Source organism: Chenopodium quinoa, unplaced genomic scaffold (genome assembly GCF_001683475.1).
Source record: "Chenopodium quinoa cultivar QQ74 unplaced genomic scaffold, ASM168347v1, whole genome shotgun sequence".
Taxonomy (NCBI): domain Eukaryota; kingdom Viridiplantae; phylum Streptophyta; class Magnoliopsida; order Caryophyllales; family Amaranthaceae; genus Chenopodium; species Chenopodium quinoa.
Window position 1 is genome coordinate 37,762 of NW_018743951.1, and position 20,206 is coordinate 57,967.

Here is a 20,206-nt window from a genome sequence, read left to right on the forward strand (position 1 = left end):
GAAGGGGCAAACATTTTCTAACTCTAAAGTTACTGCATTGTCACACCTTAGTAGAGCATAAATAGTGAAAATGATACGCTCGGCATTCACACCAAAGTCTATCTAAGGGTCAGACGACTCCGCAGGCGATTTCTAAGGCAACCCTATTGTCTCATCGCCAATACTATGCAATTAAAAACAAGCGGTATGTTCACTTCACTGAATAAGCGACCCCCTACTTCTCTTGGATTCATAATACAAGTGCCAGTGACAAACTGACAAATCCATACAAAAGGTCCAGATTGGCGCTTGTTTTAACAGGCGTAAAAAGTAGTCGGACCATAAAAGCATTAAGAAAGCAAACTACACTTGGGAAAATTTTCTAAGACATGGTTAAGCAAACGCCTAATTAATTCTAAGTTGAGCATGCGCCTACTTTGTGGCTGACTGGACGACTGGTAAGAGGTTGGACCTAACCACCAAAAACCAGGCGCCCAGCCACCCAGGGGCAAAAGCATTCGGCTAAACATACACATTCATAATAGCATAAAAAGGCATACCATACTTAGCAAAAATTTAAAGAAAATGGCAAAATTCAAACATTCAAAATGAATCAAATTCGAACAAAACAATCGGTTAATTGAATTAAATAAAAACAGCCGGCACAAAGGCCGACTAGAATGTTAGAATTGTCAATAAACCCCGGCCCCTTGGCCGGGTAAATGAAACAAACGGCACGCAGGCCGAAGAATGATAAAACAAATAGAGCTAAAATTAAGCAGGGGGCGTTCTGATTCAGCAAGCACCCCAGTTGGCGCTTGATCCTTCTCCGCTGCCGCCTCCTCCTGCGCTGAACCGCCTTGAGTCGACCTAGGCGCCTTCGCCGCCTGCTGCCCTTGGCCAGGATCAGAAGAGCTAGAGGACTCCCCTTCAGCCGCCTCCTCCACGTCAATTTGACTGACCACTTCTGCATTATACGCTTCGAAGCAGGCGGAGAACTGGCTTTCCCACTGATCAAAGCTGGAGTTGGGGAAGAGAATGGCCCAGGTCCGCTTCATGTTGATCATGTAATCATCATTCATGTCTTAGATTAGCGCTTTCTTATCCTTCATCTCCTCTTCCATCAGTCGGGCCTGGATTTGGGCAATGAGGTCCGCCTCCTGAGTCTGCAGGCGCTCCTTAGCCTTGGCCAAGCGCTGGCGCAGGCTCTCCGCCTTATGTTTAACAGGACGAAGGGTCTCCACCTCGGCCTTCAGAGATTCCATCGACTTCTCCATTAGCCTGATCTGGGCCTTGGCCGCCTCAAGGTCCTTCTTGACCTACAAGTTGGCTGACGCCTGTGAATAAAGTATATCAGTCGTCAGGATCTCGTTTTGACTGATTTGGAAAAAAAACGCTATCAGAGGCGGAGACGGCCATGGCCTTCGCAGACTTTACCTCTCTATTCTTCTCGGTGATAGGGCGACGGAGCCCTTGCACGCGCAGCATAGCCTGCAGGCGCCAAAACAAGATAAACAAGCGTCAGCAAAATAGGCGTTAAATAAACAGGCGGATAGCAAAGAAAGCATAAAAAACGCTAAGTTACCTCAGCCAAGAAACCCAAGATGGCCTCCAAGTTCAGGGTGCCGACTCCTGGCACCTGCTCCTTGGCCTCGTTGGGAATGGAGCGCAGCATGGTCCTGGCCATTTGGACCTGGTCATTCTTAGCAGGGGCGCCTGTAAAACGAACACTTGGTTAAAATCAAGGAAAACAAGTCGCCAAACAAGTAAACGACCCTTTAGCCAACTATTTGAAAAGGCTACCTTTGGGGTCCCTCGGTGGCCGGCTGGTTGCCGGGGTAACAGGCATCATCGCCCCGCTAGGAGGCGTCCTGGTCTGCTTCTCAGCAGAGGGCCGCCTGGCATTACCAAATAAGGAGACGTCTCCAACAACCTGTTTCCGGACTTTGGGGTCCGGTTGAGATGAAGAAGGTTTGGAGGCGAGTCCCTGCAAACATAAGTAATGTGTCAACACGAGCGCTTGGTTCTTTGGCATAATCAAAACAAATGAAAGGCAAATTATACCTTTGACGCCTGTCCAGCAGGCAAATTCTCAGCAGGGCGCTTGCCCAGCGTAGCCATGCGCAGCTGGGCGGCAGCCTTCTTTGATGCAGAGATGCGTTCCATAGCGTCGCCTGCAAATCAAGAAACAAATGGTTAGTCAAGAAGAAAAAGCTAAGTTTGTTCAATCTACCAAAACAGGCGTCCAGCTACCACTCTGCATCTCAACGCTTACATTTTGGGACAAACTCCCAGGCGCCTGATACAGGGTTTGCCTGTATGAGGACTTTGAAGAGATCTGCGTCCAGGATGTCTCTTTTGGATTGAAGGGGCACAGGCGGCAGGTCTGTACTGCCGCTTGATAAGAGAGGTGGATTCCTATTCCACCTATTATATTTACTATGTAGATGACGGTTGGGGCCGGATACTATGTAGAAGGTTGTTTTCCAATCCATCCATTTATTTTCTTTCCCTAACGTCATCATGTAGCCCTTATGGCTGGTCAACTGAAACCAGTCGGCACCGCTTGCCTTTGGGGTCCGGCTTAAATAATTCATATGGGCAAACGCCTCAAAAGAAGGCTCCACCACCTGCATTTTGCAGCCGGCTATATACCCCAATATATTAAACCAAGAGTTAGGGGCAAGCTGCCAAAGGCCGAGCCCATACCCATCCAAAATCTTCTCTACAGCCGGATGTAGAGGAAACCTTAGTCCAGCCCTGATGGCCGCCTCATAACAGCCAAAGTTGTTGTCCCCATAGCTCTTACCAGGCGGCCAGACAACTATGTCATTGAATTTAGGGATTTGAAGGACATAATCATTTGGCATTTTGTGCTCGGCCAAGAAGGTCCCCAACTTCTCGAGCATGGTCTTGGCCCTCCCTTAGGAAACATGGCAAAAAGAGGGGGCATGGGACAGGCGGCGCTCAGCAGACGGCTCAGCCCAGTTGTCCCCTAGTTCGACAGCAAGGCCTTCCCTTGCCGTCTGCAGCCATTCGAATCTTTCCTCTGAATCTATGGAGAGTCGGCTTGAAGAGCTGGTGCCTGAGTTCTTACTGGAGCTCTCAGGCTGAGCAGCCGCCTGCTCGGTTAAGTAAATAAATCCAGGTAATGCCTCCATGGACTCGTCAAAAATTGAGTCAGATGGGGTGCTTGGAGTACCAGGCGACCTAGGGGTAATAGGCGCGCTGGGAAGGTCAGCAGACGTCCCAGCAAGTTCTGAAACCGGGAATCTCTCAAAGGAGTCGTCTGAATAATAAGTGCGCTTGGTTTGTTTGGTTCTGGCCATGACGGTCTGCACAGACATATAGATGGTTGGATTCTGGGCAGATCGCAAACGTTGATCTAGCAGGAGGCAGTCGGCCCCTCTAGTACTAGACTCAGCCGTCCCTGGTGACCGACTGGTCGCTACCCTAGGCGGTGCCGCATGCTTTCGGGCTCCCATTGAGGCGTAAAATAAAAATGAAAAGTAAAGGGAAAGAATAGTTCCGGGGAACAGGCGTTACCTTTGAAGAATTGATGAAGGAAACTCCACAAAAAGATTGGGTTGTCCTTAGAAAGCAGTCGGTCAAGTAAGGGGCAGTCGGCTAGTTAAAACTAGGCGTCCTTAAAAGTCCTTAAATGTCATATTATCAATACCAGGCGGAAGTATGCAAATACGTCAGAGCAGGCGCCTCAAAGCAATTGTAAATAAGTAAACGTAATTTACGAGGGTGAGGTAACTTCCTATTTATAGGAAGAGAATATCAACCGTCTGTAAAAAATAATAAAAAATAAAAACGGTAAAAATCGCAGCCAATCCACGTGTGACACCTGTCACAGGGCCACGTGGCAAGCCACGTCAGCCCTGTGAGGGGCAAATGATTAGGGGATTTTTATCCCCTACACGTGGACCAGTCAGGTGCTGCCACATGTCGCCACGTGCACCAATCAGCATCTGCCACGTGTTGCCTACGTGGCCAAATCCGAGTCCGCCACGTGTCAGCATGTGATAGGTGCTCCTTGAACCAATGAGAGCACGACACGTGGCAAGACAGATATCCGGTCAGAGTCTATCTTTCTGGCAGTCAAAGTCTATCCCGATTAGACTTCTAAAAGTCTATCTTATTTTAGGCTAAGTCTATCTTATTAGGTTAAGAAACCTAATAAGATGCTGACTCTCACACTATAAAAGCTAACGTTTTCCCTTAGAAAAGACAGGTTGAATCATTAGCTGAAAATACAAAGTTAATTAGACACATTCAGATTAATTGATATCAGTCCAGACTATTCCACAGAGAATACACGGACACACAGCGAATATACGGTATTCATGCACTCCTAAGCTCGTAGCTAACCCACATTAGCTTCTCACCAAAGAACCGTCACCAGTTAACACCTCAAACCGACGCAACCCTTAGTTGCAGATCCACTTTGGTGTGTCTACGAGTCCTTTTACTTTCCGCACGTTTAATCCTCTTTCTCGTATTAACTTGATCGTCGGAGGCGGAACTGCCCCCAAAAAGAGTCTCCGTTTATTTTGCAAGTACAGGTGTTCCCGTCAGTCTTGTTGTTGTAACTCTCCCGAGGACATCAAAAACCCCCGAAACAGGAACCATTGACCATTCTTTGACCACATCCCAATTGATGCTTGGGTCAGCATGGAAGGCCAGGCGCCGAGCGACTTTTGAAGCCGTTATTGAAACCCTCATCGTACTGATCTTGGGTGTAGATTCGGACCTTCAGCAAGTTCTGGGCATTTGCAAGATCTGCCTTAGCCTTTGTAGCCTCATCTATCTGAACCTCAATCTGGCTTTGGACTCTTTTTAATTCAGTCTTAACAGTAAATAAGTCAGAGTCCTTGGTGTTCAACTGATCGCTGAGACGCTAAACTTCAGCCTCAAGATCAACCTGCTTTGCTCTGAATTCCTCGGCCATCATTTGCTGAACCTCTGCCTCTTGTTGCATTTTTTGCTCAATCCGAGCCTTGAAGATAGGAACATCAACGTCCCCATATTTTTGGATTAGGGCTTGGCCTTATTCTACCACGGAAATATGGTTTTCTCAATCTTGGCATAAGTTGCGGAAACTGGCCGCCATTTCGTCCATCCGAGACTGGCTTACCGCAAATTCTTCATCTGCCTTCTTGCTCTTGAGTTCAGCCAGCCGAGCTAAGAAATCAGCCTCCTCGGCTTTATTCTTCAATTCCTCGTTCAAACCAGCAACCATAATGTTGTAGTGAACGACCTACAACTCTACAAGGTTTGAAGATAAGTTAGCCGAGGAAAAGGACTTGGCAAAAATTTGAGAAAACAAGCTTAATGAAAAGGAAGCAAAAGCACTTAAAACATAAAATTTTAAGTAAGAACAGGCTACCTGCATTAGCAGCATGGATTCTTAACGAAAGGGTTTGGCACCCTCACAAAAGGTTCGGACACTCCAGCAGCTGCCCGAAGAGAACAAACCCTAGCCCTTTCTAGTTCTGAAAGGCCAGACAAGTCACCAAAAAAACTCAACAACTTAGTTTCAGTGAGATGGCATGTTGTTCCTAACAGTTTCTGGAACAGTTAAAAGTGGAGCGGACTCAAACCCCATGTCCGAAGAGTGGAAGGTCCTGAAAGAGTTCCTAGCAGAAGTTGATGGAACGTCATAAGTGTTGGGATCATCAACTCTTTCCTTGGTTTCCTTAAAGTTTTCAGGCCTCCCATCCAGAATTTGAACATCATCGTCCTCGGCAGGCTGCACAATTAGTGCATCAGCCTCTTTCTGAACCTCATCAGCGAAAGGTTCAGCCCCACGTGCCGAGGAGACGGAGAAGACCTTGTGATAGGAAGAGTCCTTTGCTGAACTTCTTCCTCCTCATTTTTGGGGGAGGAGGAGTTTTCTCTTTGGCCACCTCGGCTTGGTCCTTATCCAACCGAGGTCTTTTAATTGGGGGCTCAGCAACAGGGAACTGTCTTGGGTTTACAACAGCTCTCCTTCTTTGTTGACCGGCCATATATTCAGCTGAAGATTCGTCTGAAGAAGATGACGGTGCTTTATCAGCCTCTCTCTTGTCTCCTTCTCCTTCGTCAGACTGCATTAGAAAGAGACAGGGGGGCAAAGAGTGATATCAGTAAAAAAAAATCAAAAACAACTCCAAGCCGAAGCTTAGTACTTAGAAAAATTTTCACAAGTTGAAAAATCTAAGTAGAAGGAGCAAGGCAGCCGAAGCTTAGCACTTGGAAAAATTTTCACAAGTTGAAAAATATAAGAAGAAGGAGCAAGGCAAGGAGAAAAAGAAAAAGAAAAAACCGAAAAAAAGGCTAAGACTCACCGAGGTCTTCAGCAGTTGCTCGTCTTCAGCGCTGAGCACGTTGGGTTCAGCAACGAAAGTTCGCAGCTCAACACTCTGCTCGGGATTTCTTGCAAAAACCTTAGCTTGTACGCTAGTAGCAACAACAACAGCTTGTTCTTCTAGGCCCAACAAGAAAAATGGGTCCCTCTTCAAGAACCAAGATTTTTGCTTGGAGTATTCGGCTGGCTTAGACAATCTCTCGCATCGAGGGGCGCAGTGAAGGGGCCCTAGCCGAAGGACCGGTTATGGCCGGGGTGTTCCGTGTCACTTGCCGAGCAGTGTTGATACCAACTTTTCTGTAGTCAAGGCCGCAATTACCTTCGTGAAGCTTTGTAAAACCGAAAGAAAAAAATTATTCTACATGAAGAAGAAGCAAATAAAATCAGAAAGAAAAATAAAAAAGAAAAGGAAAGGCCTTCGGCCCCAGCCGAGCTTCTTACAATTTTGGTACTTTCGGCTGAGGCCGACAGCAGCTAATATCTTCTCCTTGAAGATGTAGTGATAGTAGGGTAGCTAAGTCTCTGGTACAAAAGTCATTCGGCCAGTGCCCCATGGATTCTTTTTTTTTTTTAAGAGAGTCAACAACTCCTTCTCTTCGGCTGTGAAATCATCTGGGGCGATGTCTTTCATTTTCGGATCTGGCACTCTAAGATGCCTCGGCCCTCCAAAATATTTCGGGTGATCCTCCTCGGCAAGAGCTCGAATCCATATCCACTAGCCCCTCCAATCCTTATCGGATGTGTCATTCGGCCAAGTGGTCAAGTACCCTCTTTGGGTCTCAATCCTCCACTATCCAGGGCCATGGTGCTCTTCAGATTGTTGATTCGGCATCAGCTTATGCACCTTTCGGAATACATGAATGCTCGGCTCAAATCCGTAGAAGAGACAGACCCAAAGAAATGTCATAACTCTTCGGATGTTGACCGGGGTTAATTGGCACAACGAAATGTTGTACCCATTCAGCACCTGTACGATGACAAAAGCTTATTAATAATCTATGAGCATATATATTGTAAATGTCATATTTGTAAAAGAGAAAATTAAAAGTTAATATTCACAAAATGCATATTAAAACAAATTTAATAGGATCCTGATCCCACATAACTATATACATATCTTATATGTAACATTGTAACTTGCAAACAATGATCAAATTGAAGTTTTTGAATAGTGCTAAATTCAACGTGTAGATGTAATTTGACGAGGTACTATATTCAAGCTTGGTCACATATTTGCTTGAATAGTTTTAAGGACCTCACAACTCCGGACTACTAGTGATCAACCAACTTGTCCTCGGAGGGTCGAAAGTTCAACTCCTACTAAAACATGTGGCATGGATTCTGCCAACCCCTACTTCCATGGCATCAATGCTGAAGCAACAGAAATATTTATTTTGGATGTATGTACTGTTCTATACGAGATGTTTTGTTTTATAGTTTGGTTCATCGTAAAGGTAACCAGGCCCGAACAAGGGCAGGTCAGGTGGGCCGTCTGCCTTGGGCCCATTGTTAGGAAGCCCAATTTTAGTTAAAGCCAAGACCCCTAAAAATATAAAGCTATAAAGAGACTAAAGACTAAAATATCAGTTTTTTATCAAGATATGGAGTATATATATTAAACGTTTCTTTCTCTTTGGTTTTATTCACCCTTGATTTTCGCACATACTGTAATATTCAGTTTCCAAAACTGAATTTATTCATACCTATAATAATCATTCAAAAAATCCCCATATCTCACTTTCTTTCCCTCTTTCCAAATTCTGACCATATTCATTGTCTTTTCATATAAATCTCTATTCCCTAATTATATCAATTGAAGATGAAAATTATTATAAACAGTGATATATCGTCTCAATTTTCTACAAGAAAGCTTCAATTATACTTCCTTCGTTCTTTTTTAGATGACACAGTTTGACTTTTGCATTATTCACAAACAACACTTTGACTAGCTTTTATGATTTGTAGTTACGATAAAATATAGTCATGTGGGATTTTGTTTTAATCGTCTTAATGTATATTTTGTTAGTATTCACTTTTTATAATTTTACAATGTTGATAATGGGAGATATAAATCGTTAAATTGTGCGTTGATAAACGTGATAAAATAAACGTATCATCTAATTAGGAACGGAGGAAGTATGATATTTAATCCTCCTTTAAAATTAATGATTCTCCGGTACAAATTTTTCTTCTTGCAATTATTTAATTTTCTTAATTTCTTGATTAGTTTGATTGGTTCCATTTGTTTATCTAAATTTGGGTGAAAAGTTTATAAGTCTCCTGTCTTCGCTCTTTTATAGTTTCACCGAATCGCTATCTATTATTGTAAGGTTTATGCTAATTTATTTATTTTTTTTCCATTTTCAAATTTTACACAAAAATTTTACAGTACCTTTGTTTTTTTCTCATTAAGATAAGCTATGTTGTGATTGTTGTCAATTTGAATTTTAATTTAGATAAAAATAAACTGATTGAATATTTGAATGCTATTGATGCACCTGTGTAAAGATAGGATTTTGGCGAGAGAAAATGTTAACAAATTAAGAGCGTTATTTTTTATTTTTTATGCTTGAACTCCTAAATTGTACGTAGTTCTTTTCTTTTTCATACTTTTCACGTCTATATATGAAAGAGAAACGATTTTTTTTTTTTTAATTCATTTTTTGAGAACTTTGTTATCTTTGTCTTTTATTTCTCAAATTTGACGCGGGGAGTTAAAATTGAAGTGGTTAATCTTTTGTTTTGCATACCCTACAAGTTAAAAAATTATGATTATAAAACTAATAGGGCCTCAAATTATATGTTCGTCCTAGGCCACCAAAATCTTAGAAACGGGCCTGAAGGCAACAAAAAAGCTATAAAGTAAATACGAAATATTGAATAAAAACGTTACATGCATATATTCAGAGGCTTCATTGATATAATTAAATGAGATTGTCTCTTAAGAGACGTATAGATGAGATAGATCTTATTCCAGAGATAGATCTTACAATACTTCTAGTGTAAAGTTCGGTATATAGAGTATTAAACAAATCTTACAACAAACAAAAATCATAACTCATCATATACCCCACATACTCCTGAAAAGTAAATATCACTTAAATGTTTCACCCAATCTTTTTTACCACCTTCCTTAGTTGTACTAGCTTATACATATATACATACTGGTCATACACCCTACTAGCTTCATGCTATCCCTCTCAAACAATGCAAGTGCTCCAACTACAAGCTAAGATTGACCTTAGCTTGTTCATTATTTAATCTACCCATATTCTCTTGGTTGAGAGCGTTCCCAAGGAGACTACAAATAAGGCCTTTCCTCTAGCTTAATCCTCACCCATCACCCACATATTAAGCAAATCATACAATACTCCGCATTGTAAACACCTAATTTCCTCCACACCCAAAAAAACCTTGAAAATGGATTCTAAGATCCATTTCTCAAACTTTGCATGGGTGTTCATCCTTGCCATAATGTCCTCAATGACCATGAGCTTAGTCTTTGTCTCGGATGCCCGATCACTACCATCGGAATCTGAGCATAAGGCCAGCCTTACAGTCGCTAAGACTCCAACCTATGATCTAAAGAACCCAACCCCTTCTTCTAAGACAACTAACCAACAAGATATGCCAATGACCTCGCCGAATAAAGTGGTGCTAGGTGGGTATGTTGGATATTCACCTCCTGGCACTCATCGCCGCAAGAATTTCAAAAACTTCTATTAATGATCAACAGGCTTTGCGCAAGCCAAATGTAAAGAACCAAATGCCGCCATCAATTACACCTTAAAAACACATGATTTCGCTACTACAACGTACTATTGCTCGCCATGCTTATAGTTCAAAAATACTATGTAATGTCACCTTCTACTAAAAACTTTAATAGTATTTATCAGAATAAAATAAGTTAATCTAATGTGATGCTGTATTTTGTTGCTGAGAGTAAACGAGAAGTCCATAACGTATGTTCTTGTAACTTGTAAGTGAGATTAATCATGTACTGTGTTTTTCTATGCAACTATATAATGTGCTATTTTATGGAATTTGATCCTTACTTCCTATCACTTCATACTTCATCTTAATAATATCTAGATTAAAAAATATAGAATAACTAGCTAATATAGCTTGTTATTCAAAATGGGCTAAATATGTTCGTTCCTCTGATGGTATTCTTAGTCTTCTTACTCCAGCTACGTTGAATGATTACTAAGCTCAACTGAGTTCCAGATTTTGGTTGAGTCTGTCATATCAATATTAAACATGTTACGTGCCACTCTTAATAATTCGACCAAAAGCCGACTTAAAATATTGTCATGTTCAACATATAACACAGCTTGCCTACCACCAATGCTCTTCCGAAAACAAAGTAAAACAGAGTATTATAATATTTAACGTCCACACCTATTGTCATATTGTCTCGATCCCTCACAAGATTATTCTCTTTCAATACTTCCTACCACTCTCAGTTCCCCGTCACTTAAATCAAAATTGTTTAAATCATAAAATTGCAAAATTAGCCATTAGATTAGAATTATAACACCCACATAGCAGCAGGAATGTAATATATGGGGTTAGATCTGTTATGTTGCAAATGCATACTTTCAATCGAAAAGCATTTCAGTAAGGCACTGCACTTACACAAATCAAAATTGCTTGAGATCAGAACTATTATTCCCCTTCTAAAATATAGATTCCATCTCACAAAAGCCAACTTTCCATCCATAAACAATATAAGAGCATCACAGCGTCACAAAATAAGAGCAAAAGGAAAAGGCATGAAAATAAATTCTACAGATTAAACAAAATAATGATCTACTCCAACTTTATCCTGTCCATATCATTCATCACGCCTTCGAGCTGCAGACAATAAAATCATGGTATCAGCTTCGTATCAAGAAACTCACATGCAGCACTGCACAATTGCTAAGGATATAATTTTGAAGCTGCTACTCCGAACAAGTAAAATTTACCTTTGCAATTTGACGCATGAAGTAATCACCATATCGCTTGGGTGGCTTTGATTCAACAATATGGACCATATCCTGAAACATCACCAAATCAATTTCAAGTCTACCGAAAATTACAACAGAAACAATACTTCGTATAATACTTGCTGTGAAACAATGAAGTATAGCTCTTTGATATTTAATGATAAAATGAGCATCACAATTTTAAGTTCTTCATTATAATAATAAATGCAAGGTAGTTTTAAAAAAATATTAGGGAAAAAAAAAAAACATTTTTTGCAGTTTCCAGTTGATCAGTTACAAAAGTAACAATAACCAATCCATAATAGTTGTATCAAGATTTTAAAACCAAAACAAATCAATAGAAAAGGCAGCTAGACCTTTTCAATTGTATGTGTAAGAAACAGCAGATAGTATATACAGAGATGTTGTACCATAAACGTTTATCCTGAAAGAAATTAAATGAACTTACATCATCGATATAGAAGTCAATATCAGCATTAGATATGATCTTGCCCTCAGCATCAACAGTATGTGTCTTGTGCTTGTACGTCATCAAGATAGTCCTGAAATTGCATCAAGGGCACAACTAGGTTAAGAAATCTCCAAACACAAGCAACAGTAATAAAACATTTACAAAGTCTAACCTCAATGTAGCTTCATCCACTTCCATGTATGTAGCAAGTTTCCCAAGAGAGATGGTAGAATAGACCTTCAAAAAGGTGCGAACACCAGAAAGCAATTGTTGTTGCTTCACTTCATAAAGGAAAAGCTTCAGTTGAAGTCTGTAAGCATCCTGCATCAGACAATATCAGATTGATAATAAGATAACCTTGGATCTCTAAATCTCAAGCTCTGTATAGCATATATCATGAAATTACATACAATATTTTCATTTCTTGTATCTTGGGTAAAAGATCTTTTTATCATTTGAAAAAAGAATGCCAAGGCAGAAGCTAACAGTTTCCAAGGATGAGTACCAACATTCTTTTTACTAATTAAGCACACAACAAGAGAAATATATAGTACAAGCCTGAAGAAGAGAATGGTTCCTGGCTTATCTCTCACAGGTCAACAAATGTTAGTACACACCCTTTACCAGAACGCCAAAACAATGTACTTGCACCACGAAAGTTCCTGCAACAATCAAATAAATGCAAGTAACTCAAGCAGTTAACCAACCTGATTGTAATTGACTAGCGGCTCATCAAAGTTAGGGGGTGACGGAGTAATAAATTTGGGACACGCATATGAGAAAAGCTCGTCATACAGAGCAAATGCCTCATCATCATATCTTTGCATCCTACTCATCTTCTCACCATACTTTTCCCTAAGCTGAGAATTTACAGTTTCCTCAACAAGTTTGGTCTGGGGGCATAGAGAAAGACAAATTGCCAGCAAAGCATACATCTGCTCATTTTTCTTCAGTATTTGCTCATACTGTGGAGATTTCTGATGATATTGTTTTGTCTTGTAGATATACAATAGAATTTTATTAAATTCACGAATGGCAACAACATATCTGCAAAGAAAAAGTTCCCAGCAGATTAAAAAAAAAAAAAACAGACAAACAAACATATATTTCAGTAAACATGCATGCAAGTAAAGCAGCAAACATACCTCCGTAACATAAGATTGGCGAAACCATAATGATAGATAGTAGTGATGTGGCTTCCAATCACTGTGGTATATACACCATGTTGGCTAATGTCAATTGGAAGCATGCATTTCAATCCAGTATGGTAATCCCCCAACAGACAGTGAACTCTAAGCAATCCCACCATGCTGAAGTACCCCAAAACCCGCAAAACATTACTTCCACCATTATAATCATACCCATCATCTGCAGTGAAATTTTCAAGTCCCTCTTTCTCCCGCTCCAATATATCAATGATCGAAGACTTGTCAACAAGTGCTTGCAGATAGTTGAGAACACCATATACACTCCAAGCCTAGAGCAGACCAATTAGAAAGAATGAAAGAAAATTTAATAACTAAGCACATATACTCAAGAAAGACAGGGATAGGCATGAAATAAAAATTATGTCCCCAATACAGATGAGTAAAACTAAAAAAAAAATGCAAGGGACAAATAAGGATAATAACCATAAAAACCATAGTAACAGCAGAGAATCAGGTGATCTAGAATTGACTTTTTAGAAAACTTGTAAGTGTGCGAGAATGCTATCAGCCAAATTCCATTAATTGCTAATAACTTGGCATCCATAATTCCTTATGCTCCTTTGAGTCAACCCCAACCTAAAAGAAATATAGAAGAATCTCATCAAAAAATGAAAAGCTCAAGAAAATCAGAAGATGCAAAGGCAAGCTTCAACCACCACCACCAAAACCATTCAAAATAAGTCCTTGCCTAAAGCAGCAGAGTAACTTCCAATTAAACAAACGCTGGATCAGTCATCAATTCATCATGATAATCCTAGGCCTCACAAAACAACTAAAACTCAAGCTCACATGACTGATAAAACTCACTAAGAAACATATACTTATTTTCTATAAATCTAATGGATTTGATACTAAGTAGACCAAAAACATATTTGTGCCAAACAATATCATTAAATTGCACATTTGACAGGAAAGGAGTACTCACACCCTATCCTCTCTGACAACCTCCCACCAAATATACAATTGATAAGCCCAAATTCACACACACCCCCCCCCAACCAAAATATATATATATATATATATAATTCAACGTGATATTAATAAAAATATGCAATGAGCCGAATCTAACAAGATCACTCATTACTATATTGTCTCTTATAGATTAACGGTAATTTAAGGTCAAAGTTTATAAAGTTTGACCCAAAACATGACAATGGAGCAAAAATAAAGGGATAGAGGGAGTAACAAAGAGCAATGACTTATTAGTTGTTATAAGTAGACTTTGAAATTCCAAGAAATGTCTAATTTCCATTAATTTCTTCACAACATGATATTAACGCCTCCCCAATTCACATTGATACCTAAACAGACCAAAACTAACATTAATACCTAAACAGACCAAAACTACATAAAGTACGAAAGTCAATAATATAATTCCAGAGTCTAGTAAAAGCAACCATCAAATTAATATTATTTCAACGTCTTGAGTCAATCCTTCATAAGATGACCAATGATGTAAGACATTGGATGCATAGCAACTCAAAACGTTGAATAAACAAAAAAAACCTCAACCCACCTCAAATAAATCCAACAGAAAGACCAAATATATACCCACATACTAGAAAAGGAAACAACATCAACAACAAAAACTTTAGTCCCATAATGATCTGGGTCGGCTAACATGAATCGTCATAAGGAACCGTCCGAAAGGAACACTACCAGAAGAGGAAACTTCTAGAAAATGCAGCACACCATGCAAAGAGGGAAACCTACAAAGGAACCAAATTCCTTACACCCACAAAAGCAAGAGAAAAAAAAAATCAAGCACCCAAGCTTCTCAAGCGATGAGAGGATATATATGTATATCTAGACCTCAGCCAATCTACTGCAAAATCTAGACCAGTTCCAGGTTTCAAGCATTGACAGAAAACCACAAGTCTCCAACTTCAAAAATACAAAATCCCCCATCCTCCGATAACAATTTCCAATTATGAATGTTTGACTTATTAAATTTCTGACAAATCAGCTCAGTTAAAAATCCTAAAATGTATACTCCCTCCGTGTTTTAATAAGTATTACATTTTGACCGGCACATAGTTTTAGGCAATCTAATTGACCTAAATAAAATAAAAAATTAAGAGTAGTGGGAGTATTAAAAAATTGTGAAAGAAAGATAGTGAGGTTAATAGTTCATTGAAAAATAATGATTGTGAGAAAAAAGAAATAATAAAAAATAATAGTAGCGTGTTTCAGTGGGGACAATGAGAGGAGAAAGATATAATATTAAAATGTAGTTTTTTGCCCAAAAATGAAGTGTAACACTTATTAAAACGTGGCCGCATGTGGTAAGTCTAACACTTATTAAACCAAGGAAGGAGTGACTTATGAAGTCCGTAGCCTCTTAGAGACTCGTGAAACTTTATGAGAGCCCAAAAGCACAACATTATATTAAATAAAAATCTAAAAACTTCCAAAACTTCAGCATTTTACATCAAGTAATTGTAGACACTCCTAATAAGCAATGCACAAAAAGAACTCCATAAGACGTATACAGCCTGATGAATTTCCTAGTGGCAAAAGATTCCCAAACATAACATTCACAACCTCAGTCTCCTCAAGCAACCCCTAAAATAGCACATAGAAAACCATAAATCCCTCAAATCAAATAAACTCAACACTTGTCAATCGCCAGTATTCTGACAAATTTCCAACTACTAGGTCTACTACAAATTCCTAAAACAAGATAGCTTGTCAAGTCCCTAGCCTCTTTAAGAGTCTCATTAAACTTAACAACAGCCCAAAAGCACAACCTTATGTAAGTTAAAAATCTAAACTTCCAAAACCTCAACATTTTTAAAACAAGAAATTGAAATTGTAGACACTCCTTATCAACAATGTACAAAAGAGCTCTCTAATATACATACAACCTGATGAACTTCCTGGTAGCAAGGGATCTACAAACATAACATTCACAATCTCAGTCTCCTCAAGCAACACCTAATTAAAAACAATGAAAACCCAAAATCCCTTACATTCAGATGATCTCAACACTTATCAGGGATCGATCACCAGTATTTGACAAAAACTTCCAACTACTACACGCAAAGCTCTAAAAGCTACAAAAATCAAAAGCCTTCTTACCTCAACTCTATGAATAAAGATAAAACTATCAACAATTCAAAGATAAGTCCCAAGCATCACAAAGTACAACTCCCTACCCCCAATAAACAAAGACAGAAATATCCCATATGAAGGCTACTATATAAACTGATGCATCCAATATATAGGAAAACTTAGTCTATATAATATCACCAAATATTCTATGATGAAATGGCTTACTGTTAGTATGATGATAGAGTCAAATATCTTGATCTCTCATTCAAATCTACCCCTTCCTCCAAAAATTACTCAATAATTGAACTCCCATATCTGTCCTTCCACACCAAGCACTACTCATAAATTCTACAAAGAACATCCAAAATTCCACACAATTACAACTTTACACCTACCGTCTCCACTATACTGAATGCCACATACTCACAAAAGCAACACAAATTCTCTCATCAAAAAATTACAAACCATAGCACCTACCATCCCAATCTGCTCAAACAACCACACAAGAACACCCAAAAAAATTGAGACCCTTAAAATTAGATATCCTCAACACATACGACCAAAATCACCTCTAAATACCATTAAGTTCTAGCTAATATAACCCAATCCTCAAGTAAAAAATAAAAAAAAATCACCTTAACTCACCTCGAATCATATCCAATCACCAAAACACCCACACAACTAAAAGCCCTTAAGTTCAGATCTTCTCAACAAAAAGCAGTAAAATCACCTTTTAGCTAATATAATTCAATTCTCTAAAAACCACCAAAATTCGCCTTGAATCGCACCAAATCACACTATACAAAAATTCCCAATTAACAAATGCAAAACAATCAAAAAACACAAATCACAATTTATTACAAAATCAAAAAAAGCCTCAACCCTGATCAAACAAATGCAAAAGCAAAGGCCAACATATATATACCCACGCTACCAAAAAAGAAAAGCTCTAGAAAATGTAGCACACCTGCAAAGAGGGATACATAAAAAAGAGCCATATTCCATATAAATACAAAAGCATACGAAAAAATTCAAGAACCCAAGCTTCCCAAATATTTAAAGGATATATAACATATATGTATATATTAGACCTCAGCAAATCCACTGAAAATCACAGCTCTACCAGTTCCAGGTGTTCAAAGCATTGACATTAAACCCCAACTTCAACAAAAAAAAATCCCTCATCCTCCATATATAAACTTCCGATTCTAATGTTTGACCTCCACATATCATAAAAATTCCAACAAACCAGCACCCATTGTAAGTATCCTAAAAATAGATGAGTTGTCAAGTCCTTAGCCACTTTAAGAGTCTCATCAACCTAAACAACAGCCAAAAGCACAACATTATGTAAGTTAAAAATCTAAACTTCTACAGTTCAGCATTTTAAAACAAGAATTGTAGACACTCCATATCAACAATGAACATAAGAGCTCCCTGATACACATACAGCCCGATAAACTTCCTGATAGCAAGAGATTCACAAAGATAACATTCACAATCTCAGTCTCCTCAAGCAACCCCTAAATAAGAACAGTGAAACCCAAAATCCCTTATGTAAGTTAAAATACCATTATCTTGACAAAACTTCCAACTACTACACATCAATGCTCTAAAAGCTCAAACCACTGTCAAGCAATCCAAATATCAAAAAAGCTTTCTTAACTCACTTCTATGAATAAAGATAAAATTGTCAACAATTCAAAGATAAGTCCCAAACTTCCCACAGTCCAACTCCCTACCTCCAATAAACAAAAACAGAGATAAACCAGATGAAGGCTTCCAACATCCAACAAAAAGGAAAACTCTTAAAATCTTTAAAATCATCATATATTCATTGATGAAATGATTTATCGTTAATATGACAAATAGAGTCAAATATCTTGATTTCTCATTCAAATCTAACCCCTCTTCAAAAAATAACTCAATAATTGTACTCCCATATCTATTTTCTAGCCCCAAGAACTGCCATTAACTCAAAAATTCTACGAAGAACATCCAAAATTTTAAACAATTTACCTACCATCTCCACTACAGAGAATGCTACATACTCACAGAAGCCACACAAGTTCTCTCCTAAAATTGCAAACCATTGCACCTACCATCCCAATCTCCTCAAACAACCTCAACACAAGAACACCCAAAAAACTTGAACCCCTTAAATTCAGATATCCTCAACAAATTCAACCAAAAATCACCATTATGTTACCATAAAATTCCAGCCAATATAACCTAATTCTCAAAAAAAAAATACCTTAACTCGCCTCGATGCACACCCAATTACCAGAAAACTAAAAGCCCTTAAGCTCAGATATTCTCAACAAAAAAAACAGTAAAACCAGCTCCGGCTAATATAACCCAATTCTCTAAAAACCACCTTAATTCGCTTTAAATTGCACCCAATTACACCATACAAAAATTCCCAATTAACAAATTTCAGAACAATCAAAAACACAACACACACAAATCACAAAATCAACAAAATCAAAAAAAGAAAAAAAAAAGAAAAAACCTGATCAGCTTGACGAAGCAAAGCAATCTCCTGCTCAGTCTTGGACTTCATCTTAGCCCTATACTGACAAAAAACTCTGAAACTGGTACACAAACTCATCAAACCATATCCCACAACCACTGATTCGGCAGCTGCATATTAACGACCCCATGAAGAACAACCTGAAAAAGGCTACAATAATTATCCCAGCTATCAACTCGCTTGCTTAAGAGTGGGCTGCATCCGCGCGTACAAGTGACGGAACCACATCTCACGGTACAACAAGCAAAATACATGATCGTTATCGACGAAAGGAGCAATGGCATCAACAGAAGGCCAAGGAGTGTCCTTAAACAAGCGATCACTGAGAGTATGGAAAGAGGTTTCGTACATCTGGTGGATTTCGTAGACGTTTTTCTCGCGGATGTGACGGTAAAGGTGGACAACGAAGGATTTGACGGAGTCTGGTACGAGGTTGGGGTCGTAACCGGAGGTGTCGAGGTTCGATGATGGTGGCGCGTTGCTGTGGTGGTCGTCGTGGTCGTAGGAAGGCGCCATTGTTGCAGAGGAGAGAGAAAGAGAGGAGAGAGAAAGAGGGTGAAGAGGAATTTAGGGTTTTGGGGAGAAGATAGTGATTAGTGAATAAGGAGATTGAGTTGTGGAGGAAAAGAGTGTGAGAGAGGACGACCCGGATTGTGATTCGGTTGCAATTTATTTCTATTTAGGATTTGTTTTAAAACAAATATTCTTACCTAATTTATTTTCACTCAACTTTGGGAAATAATAATTATAATTTTTTATTTTTTGATAAATTAAAAAAAAAATTATTCATGAGATATCATGTTGAATTCTTTTCGATTATAGTTTTAATATATCAGAATTTTGCATTTAATTTGTCGTGTATTTAATCGTATTATACATCGAAAATAAAGAAAAAAAGGGAAAACTAAATAGTACTGTAATAATTCCTATAAAAATAAAAATAATAGCGATGAAATAAGCTAAGTGCAAAAAAGTTTCAATTAGCATGTAAAAAATGGATCTTGCTAACGATTGCATCAGGACATTGGATAACGATTTAATATATTTCCTCAAGTTGGGATGTGCATGTCAAAATTACGTGTTTATCGATATATAATTATCATCTATTACAATTCATATTCCCATTATTAGAAATCTTAACTAACACCCTAGGGCATCTATTAGCTTTTGGCATTAGAATATCATCCATTGTCAACTAATATATGTAGTATCTTTAATTATGTAAACAAAATCAATCCGAAATATCAAATTATGTTTCCTTTGCATTATATCACTAGAATGTGTAGTTATAATCTTCTAACACATGATAGTTTAAAGGAAATTATTAGGATTCACTATGAGATGAATAATAACAATAAGTAGGTAAATTAATGAAAATTTGATGTGACAACCTAAAATATGAAGTTGAGTTTTACACCCTAATAATGAAAAAACAACTAATGTATTTGCTAGAAAGACATGTTGGGATTTCAAGTTTCTCTTATTGATAAACAAAATACAAAGTATGTTTTTTAAATTGCAAAGTTATAATTAATTGCAACATTTTCACTGTTCACCAGTAAAACCCTTGATAAACGAATTTTGTTTCTCAAAATGAAAAGTTGGGGTGGCCTCTACATATTGAAGGGTAACAAA

At 38.6% G+C, this 20,206-nt stretch overlaps 1 protein-coding gene across 1 annotated transcript; it reads right to left on the minus strand.

Annotated features, from left to right (window-relative positions):
- Positions 1-10,933: 10,933 nt before the first annotated feature.
- Positions 10,934-19,155, minus strand: LOC110689081 (eukaryotic translation initiation factor 3 subunit L-like). Its single transcript, XM_021865814.1, is given in 10 exon segments — positions 10,934-11,191; positions 11,305-11,376; positions 11,774-11,867; positions 11,949-12,097; positions 12,484-12,823; positions 12,922-13,253; positions 18,551-18,622; positions 18,624-18,650; positions 18,652-18,750; positions 18,752-19,155. Coding segments are annotated over 10 exon segments (1,566 nt in total). The 5' UTR covers positions 19,088-19,155; the 3' UTR covers positions 10,934-11,146.
- Between the last annotated feature and the right edge of the window lie 1,051 nt (positions 19,156-20,206).